This window comes from Nannobrachium achirus, assembly GCF_963921795.1.
Source record: "Nannobrachium achirus genome assembly, chromosome: 12".
NCBI classification, from domain to species: Eukaryota; Metazoa; Chordata; class Actinopteri; order Myctophiformes; family Myctophidae; genus Nannobrachium; species Nannobrachium achirus.
The window spans coordinates 46,843,715-46,853,375 of record NC_137832.1 but is presented as its reverse complement, the minus strand read 5'-3'; the positions used below and the strand labels follow the sequence as shown (position 1 = coordinate 46,853,375).

Genomic DNA, 9,661 nt, shown 5'->3' with positions numbered 1-9,661 from the left:
TGCAACATTTAGCAATTGACCTCCAAATAACAGCGAATGTTGCATGCCATGTGCTATGGAGTCATTAATAATAATACAATCTGGCTAGCCATTGTCCTCAATGCACCTGTTCCACTATTTATGTCGACAAAATGATAAAAAAAAGAATATGCAAATATGTCAGAAAGCATTGTCTGTTCTCTGTAACACCTCTTACCTATTTAAATATCTATCCTCTATCTCTGTTTTTGTCAAGAATAATGAATCGGCAAAGCTATGTATTTTATGTATAATGTATTACACTGAAGGAAGAATCCCAATATAATGTAAAAAGCCCCAACCTTACCTGACACAGATCCACAATGCCATCTACTGGAGAGAACTATTTTTATTTTTATTTTCTTGTAAACAGCACCACCAAGCTATACATTGGACTACATAGAAGTAACTCTTGTATGGAAATACATCTTTCATTGCTATTTGTGTAATTCCACCTAGATTAAGTTCCCATCTTTCAAATATAACACATTTTCTATGTGTTATGGAAGAGAAATGGCTGTGCAGTTATTTTTGTCATGATGTACGCGTCATTTCCTTAACGGCCATCTTAACGACGAGTCAAGTGGGGTGCGGCACGTGAGGAGGATGTTCCATCCTGGACGTGGCCTCGGGGGTCCTCGGGCCCGCCGCTCCAACATGCACTTCACCAGCAGCACCACAGGGGGGCTCTCCGCTAGCCAGAGCGCTTCACAGAGCTCCAACTACAGCAGAGAGGCCATGGACCCCATAGCAGGTCAGACACTCGCACGCACGCACGCACAAATATGAGAGCAGGCCTGTTGAAACTCACTAATAACATTATGGGCTCCTGCCTCAGGCCCGCAGCTGCTATAACAAGAGGCTTTGGAGTCTAATGCAGGACAAGCAGCCGGAGGCTCTGTGTTCTGTTGAACTACTTGGAGACATGGATTGTTTAGTGGCTAAAAGACAAACCAAAACACCTACTACAAAAATATAGAAACCTGATATGCGCTCACAGCTGTAACACTACAGGAGGCCTAACTCGCTCAAAACACGTTTGCACGTGCTTGCACATACGTTCTGTATATCACTTGCCTTCTTAGTTGTTGTCATGTTCAAATTTGGATGTATTCCACGCACACATTTAAATACAAACTATGTTGGGCGGTGTTAGACACCACCCAGTGCCATTATTTACTGGGAGCCCAACTCAGTAAAGCAATTCTTGCCTGTTTATCCAGTTTAACCACTAATTTTAATCCAGTTGAGTACACAGCCATGTCAAACTCCAGCTGTGCCCCGTAATGAGTGACCCTTTCCCAGTCTGTCAAAGCATACAAGCATAGCCTTGCTAATAATATGCTGTACTGCTGCCTGGTCGTCTGAGTGACCGTCCTATACTGAATAATCTGACTGCAGTGGTTTTGTTATACATCCTGTCGCACACACATTTCACTGTGCCACGTTGTGCCACGTGGGCGTCCATCTGCCTTGAGCGTGTCTGGTGGAAAGAAAGGGGGAGAGAGAGACGAGACGGACCGCAACAACAATAGTAACAACTATAATGACCACATTAACTATAATAGCGGCTATAATAACAGTATGCAGTACTGCACTCGATTCGAAGCTGGGGGTCCACAGTCACCATCTTAACTTCTACCAGGGGAGGCAGCGGCTCAGGGGTAGAGTGGCCGCTTGGCAACCGAAAGGTTACCAGTTCGATCCCAGGATCCCCCCTAGTTAGTGTGGAAGTGTCCTTGAGCAAGACACTGAACCCCTAATTGCTCCCGGTGAGCAGGTTGGTGCCTTGCATGGTTTCCTCCGCCATCGGTGTATGAATGTGTGTCAGTGTGTGAATGGGTGAATATAATGCACGAATATAATGCACAATCTGTATAAAGTGCCTTGGATAAAGGCGCTCTATAAATGCACCATTTACTAGGGGTGCAATTCCTTTTTTTGTATTGATTGTTCACATGACATACAAAGTAACACAACAGAACACGCATCAGATAATCATAGAGCTGCATTAATTTAGCACTTAATCAATACAACACAAAAACATAACGCACGCACACATGCACTAATGCTGTAGTTCAGTGTTCTCAGTGAATTCCAGGGACTCTGTGGGTTCCTTTTTAAGTAGGTCTAAATTGACCCATACAAGTCTGTAACTCTGACAGCGTACAAATGGAACCAAATTTGGTTCCATTTGTACACTGCCAGAGTTAAGGGAGGACCTTGAAATGTGAAAGTTTGAGAAACACTGCAGTAATTAATTTTCTGCTGTTTGTGTGTGCGGTTTCAGAGCTGTTGTCTCAGTTGTCGGGCGTGCGGCGTTCGGCCGGCGGTCAGCTGAGCTCGGGTCCGTCGGCCTCTCAGCTCCAGCAGCTTCAGATGCAGCTCCAGCTGGAGCGCCAGCAGGCCCAGGCAGCGCGGCAGCAGCTGGAGACGGCCCGCAACGCCACCCGGGGCAGTGGCCGCGCCAACGCCATCCTCAACACCAACTCGGCCGCCGCCAACCCCAGCCCCAGCGCCAATCACAACACCAACCCCAGTCCCAACCTGGGGCCCAGCGAGTCCAACACTCAGCACACAGCACATAGCTCCCAGTTTCTACTCAGCAGGTCTGTTAATCTGCAGTCTGTCACTCACCCCCCCCCCCCTAACCCCCAATTCTCTGGGTTTTATTGCAAAGTATAACCTGCTTGTGTGCGTTTGTATGTGGAGTAGAATTTGTGAAATAGACATTGTATGGACACATTTTTGAGGTGAGGCGCATACACAGAGTCCGTCCGTGATATTTTAATTTTGACGTGCAAAAATGTCAATGTGTCAATCGTGTTAAGCAAAATTGTATATGCATTTGGATTACACAAGCGCTAATTAAGTAACTAAAGATTTTTAAAATAGCAAGATACATTCTCAATTGTAGCCACTAAAGGTGACATGGTAAACAAATCCTACAAATGGTCTCCTAAGTGGGTGTCGACGGAAATCTTGCGCACATCCTGTTTACTGGTGCTAGATCCCACAAGTGTGTGTTGCTGGGACAGAGAAAGTTTGATAGTAAAGTAGATTTTCTCTTAATTTGTCTCTGAAAAAAGCCATTTATTTTGCAAAATGTGGGAATATTGTCTGGCTTGTGCCTTGTGACGATCAGATCCAATATTTAGTTGGTGAACATGGAGCTAAAGAATGGTTCAGAAGCTGTGTTCACGTTCACTCTCCCATTGGAATGAATAGACTCCAACCTGCTTTCTGTCTCCTAAAAAGGCTTCCTCCCACTTCACACTGATACAGGAAGTAAACCGGAGATGGCGAGTCTTTCCATTTCCGTCTTGGGTATAACTCAGGCTGTCAAAGTGTGACGTCCTCCTCACAAGTAATGGTAATGCCAACGTGTGTGTGTGTTCCCACTCCAGGCTGAGCGAGCCGCGGCTGTCAGAGGCGGAGCGGCAGGCGTGCGAGGCCCAGTGGGCCGACCGGAGCCTGTTCGTGACGGAGCTGCTGCTGTCCACGCTGCTGCCCGACCAGGACGCCTCGGCCTCCTCCTCCGAGGACGAGGACGACGACCGCCACCGGCCGCTGCGGAGCTTTGCCGACTTCGAGTCCATGGGCTGCGTGGAGGTCATGACCCTGGACGTGGCGCTGGAGAACCTCAACCTCAAAGAGACGACGACCCCCAGCGCCAAGACGTCGACGAAAATGACGACGACGGCGGCTATGCCGGCGGCAACGAAGAAAGAGCCCCCCGCTCCACCCCTTTGATGACATGGCCGCCTGAAACCGCGCCCCCCTCCCCCCAAACCACCCGTTGTAACTGGCTGACTTACTGTCTGTCCAACTGCCAATGGATGAAAACACACACACAAAAAAAGACTGCGGCTCTTTCCGGCTTCATTTATTTTTTTTGTTTTTTGTTTTACCCCCCCTCCCTCCCAGTGATTGTCATTTAAGCTCTGCCGCCGCCCCACCCACTCCCCCTGCGTTTATTACGTTGTGTACATTGACTAAAAGTAGCGAGACGAGAGAATGTGAAGTGAGCAAAAAACGATGTGGGTGCGTGAGAGAGAGAAAATAACTTTTATGAATATATTATAGAAAATCTATATGAAAGTTGATAATCAATGCCACATAACTCATGTTTCCTCTATAGCAGACGAAGCGATCATAGGTAGCCGTTGAGAGACAAACATTGTCCTCACAAACACATCACACTCGCATAGGGGAGAGGACGCAGACAGAATCCTCCCCAGACAAAAAGGAAAAAAACAGAAAAAAAAAAGAAATAAAAAACGAAAAAACAACGCTGCTGTGTATTTATAGTTATTAATTAAAAAAAAAAGTGCTTGGATGGTTTACCACAACTTAAGCATGAGCTTAAATCACCATGTGCCCATTTTTAACTGCACAGTCACTAAACGGGGACTTGTTTCTCTCAGTTGTTCTGACACCCATGAGCTGTACATTTAGGGAGTCGGGACATTAGTGCGCCACACATACACACACACAAGACAGACTGTTGATGGAGTTTGGTTCAAACCCCCCTCCTCCCCATGTGACATCACATGTATTGGTCATGCGACCTCGCTTTATATCAGCTATGGGCACTTTGGTTTTCAATTGCATATCCAGAGAAGTGTCTCATCGGTGTACACTACAAGTTGTGCTACATTAAGGCAGTATGCAACATGGAGGCAAAAGGAGATGATTCATGGTAACTATCTCTTCAATGTGACCATTTTCTGGCCTTTTGTAATATGGAAGAAATATAACCCTGGTCTTGATATGGTAGTTTTTCTTTTTTTTTTTTTTTTTCATCCTTTTTTCGGAAGACCAGATGTTACTCTCTCCCGCTTCCCGTGATCTGAATTTCATCCTCTCTCCATTGCTCATGAATGCAAAGATGATTCAACATGTGACTTGAAGGAGAGAATCATTACCGTATGCTCTTTCCATTCATTTCTCTGCGTTCAAAGATCTTTGTATGCCTCCACTGCTACCTTAAGAATGCAATGTATGTTTTTGGCTTGGCGGAAACGAGTCAAAAGACAGGGTAAACCTTTCAATTTGGAGGACAATAAAAAAATGTTTTGGATGGAAATAACTAACCCAATCCTGCTGTCTGGTTTTGTGTCCTGATTTATTGGCCAGCATGAGTTTTTTTTAACCCCCCCCCCCCCCCCAATAATGTAGGCACAGATTTCACAGGTTAGACTAGAGTAAATGCATTAGTCTAACGTACCTTTTAAGCCTTGTATTATACTTTGTTGTACACTGGTGGCCTACAAAAATAGTGAAAATGGGCATCTACTAGCTCAATGAGTCACACTGTGAAGCGTTGTTGAGCTTGTAGATGGGCTATTTTTACTATAAATAAAACGATAGCACTGTTCAAATGTTTGAAACATTGGTGATAATGATTTGTCCTATCGCCCAACCCTACTACTGCCTATGGAACTAGTAACCTAAATTGAATAAAATCATAAGCGAATAACTTAATAAATGTAATGTTACATTAAAGAACCTTACAAAGTCACTTAAAATGTAATAACGGTTCATAATGTAATAACGGCGCATATTGTTGAGAGAAGTGCATCATAATCCGTATCATGGTCAATATGTCAGTAGCCTACTGATATGATACTAATTACATTATTACGTACGTTATGCACTCATGATTTTATTACATTATGAGCTCTTATATGTAGGTTTTTGCATTATGAACCGTTCGTTGTATTACATTATGAGCCGTTATTGTGGGCTCGCCTAAAGGCGAGCACACTTTAGATATTGTCATTATTAAGTGTGCCTATGCATAGCATTGGCCACTTATTGTTCTCGCTCATATTTATTTAGGTCTTTCTTTCTGTCCATACTTTTCCCCAAAGTTTGGCACGCTACTCCTCCCACAGTTTTTGCACCACACACTTGCGCCATATGTCAAATCGACCGTCTTACGCGGGAATGGTGTGCTAGTAAGTTGCTAAGAGAAAGGTTCTATAGTTTAATTGATATTAATTTATTAGTGAATTAATTTTCCCCATTGACTTAGAATGGGAATCGCATTCAATAATTTTCTCTCGCAAACCATAGGGGCTACAGTTTCAAGACTTGGAGAGGAGGTTCATAATGATTTCAAGGATTAAATAAAAAATAATAGCGTCATTTGGCCTCATGGTGGCGCTATAACAGCCCAGTTTACGTTTTGGCCTGTAACTGTTGAACCGTAGCTCGGAAAATTAAAATTATTTTTTCCCTGGATTCCTTGGGTCATGACGCATCTCCCCATATAGGCCCCGCCCATTTGCGTATGGGTAGATTTTCCGCCATCTTGGATTTTCTCCAAAACACACTTTTTGCTCCTTTTCCTACATACTTTCTTCAAATGTCTTAAAAACCGGTACACATGATCTTTGAAGCCATGCGAGACACATAGTCAAAGGATATTTCGATAGTCCGTACCGTTTGTTCGTAACGCGCTTCCAAAGTTAGCGGGAGGGGCACGTTTCACAAACAACAGCCATAAATCACAAACAATAGGTCGAGTCAACACCGAATTTCAACCAGAGGTCGGGGGTGGCATACTCAACGAATCCCCAAAAGCATTTCCACTTCGACCCCTAGGGGGCGTCACAAACGCACGAAACGTAACCGTTTCGTGCCAAAACGCGTTTTTCACAGGGACCGACCCTCTCACGACGAAACGCAGGCGACTCGGCGGACGGTCTAGCGGTCCAAACCGCCGCACGAGGTTGCGCATTTAGCGAGCTGCAGGCACACTTGTCAAAATTGACTCTGTCAATTCTAGTTTATTTATCTATCAGGCAGGCAATCAGTAGACGGGAACTTCGGTTCCTTTCTACTCCTACATACTTAGTGAGAAAATGAAAATAAAAACATCAATGTGTTCAGTTTACTGTGGCGAAGTGTGCTATTACTTTTTACAGCAATCGGCCAAATGGTGGCGCTGTAGGAAGCCTTCGAAAGTGCGAACTTTGAACAGGTATAGCTCATGCTGTGTTTGAGTTACAGTCATGAAACCTGTATACACGTATGCGTCTCCTCATGCCGAACAACTTTTACCCTCTAACTTTTGACCTCTGACCTTTAGGTCTCCCACAATTCGGAATTATATGAAAAACAGTAAAAATCTATCTCCTCCTGGGTTTTTTTCGATACGCGCACAAAACTTTTTTCACATGAACTTTGGACCAATACGGTCAAACTAATCTCGGCGGATTTCTTTTAAAGTGAAATATAATTTTTTAATAATTCTATCAATATTGCGGTTTTATGCAAATTATTCTTCTGCCTCTAAATCATACATGCAAAGTTAAACGTTCATGGCATTTGGCAAAGATGTGGAGGGTTAGTCAAAGTATCACTGAAACCAATTTTATTCCAATCGGCCAAAGGGGGGCGCTATACGAAGCGTTTGAAAATTCAAACTTCAAACGGGCATAAGTCATGACTCGTTTCGTTTGAAGACATGCAACTTGTTACACGCGTGCTTTGACTCAAGCGGAAGACATCTGTGTCGTTGTTAAGTAAGCTCCGCCCTTCGATTTTCCGCCACTTTGAGCAGTTTGTAAAACGCGTAAACCCGCTTTTATTCTGGAATTTTCGCGTCACGTGCACAAAACTTTTTTTACGTGAACTTTGGACCGATATCTAAAGATCTGGCAGATCGGATTTCTTTAACATTGAAACATGCTTTTTTAAATAATTCAAACAATATTGCATTTTTATGCAAATTATTCTTCTGCCTCTAAAACATACAAGTAAAGTCACATTTTCATGACAAAATAGTGTAGAGGGTTAGTTCAAATATCACTGAAACCAATCTTACCCCAAATGGCCAAAGGGGGGCGCTATATAATTTTGAGCAGTTTGTAAAACGCTTAAACCCGTTTTTATTCTAGGATTTTTTTTGCAATTTGCATGAAACATTCTACACGCAATCTAAGGACCTTTATCTAACATGCCTATGAAGTGCACACAAAAAAATTATAAAATAATAATAATAAATATAGCTGCAAGCAGCGATAAAGTGTCCAAAGCCAAAAACACCTCAAATCATGAACACAGCCTGGGATGTGCGTGAAATCTTGCAAGCACATTCCCAATAGGTCAAGGAACAGATACCAACCTTCTCACATTGGCCTGTTATAGCGCCACCAGCGGGTCAACCTTTGCACAACACATTTTTGGAACAAAATGGACAAACTTTGATGTCAGTAACGTCAAAGAGAGCACTGCCTGCGATCTTGACATTTTGTGCTTTTATAGCCATTGTTTTCTGGCTTGAAGCGAGCCCACAATTGTTTCGAAGGAACAATATTTTTCTAGTTACATTATGAGTTGCTACTGACTCGAAAGAATGAGGTCAGAAACAGTACTTTACTCTTCCGTTGTGTAGCACTGAAATAACACATTTATTTATCTGTTTATTTCTATTTGAATACAATCAATGTAATGTAAATACACCGGATTGTGTATGTTGGTTAAAAAAAGAGCTTAATGTTTTCTCATTTCCTGGAAAATGAACATTTTGGTGTTAGCTGGTTTTAGCCCGACAGCAGAGCTATCATAGTTTAAGGTCTACTCTGCAAGGTCCTTGGTTCAATACTCGGCTCCACTAGGCTCTGTGTCGCCTGATTAAAGGACAACTCTGCATAACATCTAGGCTCATTTTCCTACTTCTATTGATCCCAGATGACTGTCCATGGGGTCTATTAGGCAGAAATGCCCCTGTTGTCTAGTTTCCCCAGCAGCCCTCATAGCATAGAGGCCCGTAAGCCTGTTGTGCCGAATGCTCACCCCAAAACATGATTTACGAGACTTGTGTGGGACAACCAAGTCATATATGTGAGTAAAAGCGATAGGCTTATGGGCTCCACTGAGCTGACCCCCATGGACAGTCATTTGGGATCAATATAAGTAGGAAAATGAGCCTATATGTTTAGTGTGAAGTTTTCCTTGCTCAAGTGTCCCTGAGCAAGATGCTTAAGCCCCAACTGCTCCCCCGTGTGCTCAGACTGCTCACTTGGAGCAAGCCACTGTTGGGTCAATGTAGAGAAGTAGCCTAATTGTCCCTCAGGGATCACTGCAAAAATAAATATCCTTTAAGTGGTCCACTTGTGGCCAGATCACCCAGGATGTTTTAATGACGTGTGTGACCAGACCCTCAGTCACTGGTTGAATCTTAGAATTGGAATAAAATCTTAGATGAAGTGCCTCTTATAAGACGCAAGACTTTCATATGTTGTTAATACGTTTTTCTAATGAGTATTAATGATTGGCTACTATGCAGGTTGGTTATCCTATGTGTGATGTATTCATTATGTGAAGGCATGCAGGACAGAGCATCAGATGGGCCTGCATTTCCCATTTTTAGAAAACATAGCTGAGGACATCAAAGAATATATTCAGGTCAGCCAGGCGGGGAGGCATCTGACTTATCTAATAAAGCCTGTAAGTGCATTTTATAGATGGCCACTAGCTGAGTGCATGCATTATCATATTAAAAAAAAGCAAGATAAATCTGTTCCGTCATGGATTAAACATGCCAGCCAATCAAAGCAACCCGGAGCACTCTTACTTGCTTTTGTTTGTCCATCTGCAGTTGAGTTTGTCCCCCCCCCCCCTTCATTAT

The 9,661-nt window shown here is 43.4% G+C and overlaps 1 protein-coding gene across 1 annotated transcript in view; it reads left to right on the top strand.

Moving 5' to 3' along the window:
- Positions 1–5,164, top strand: part of LOC308295072 (E3 ubiquitin-protein ligase KCMF1-like) — a 17,900-nt gene extending 12,736 nt beyond the window's left edge. The window contains exons 5-7 of the mRNA XM_080738024.1: positions 592–772; positions 2,309–2,627; positions 3,426–5,164. Of these exons, the coding sequence (XP_080594150.1) occupies positions 592–772; positions 2,309–2,627; positions 3,426–3,771 (846 nt within the window). The 3' untranslated portion in view covers positions 3,772–5,164. The remainder of the gene's footprint in view (positions 1–591; positions 773–2,308; positions 2,628–3,425) is intronic.
- Positions 5,165–9,661: the final 4,497 nt, after the last annotated feature.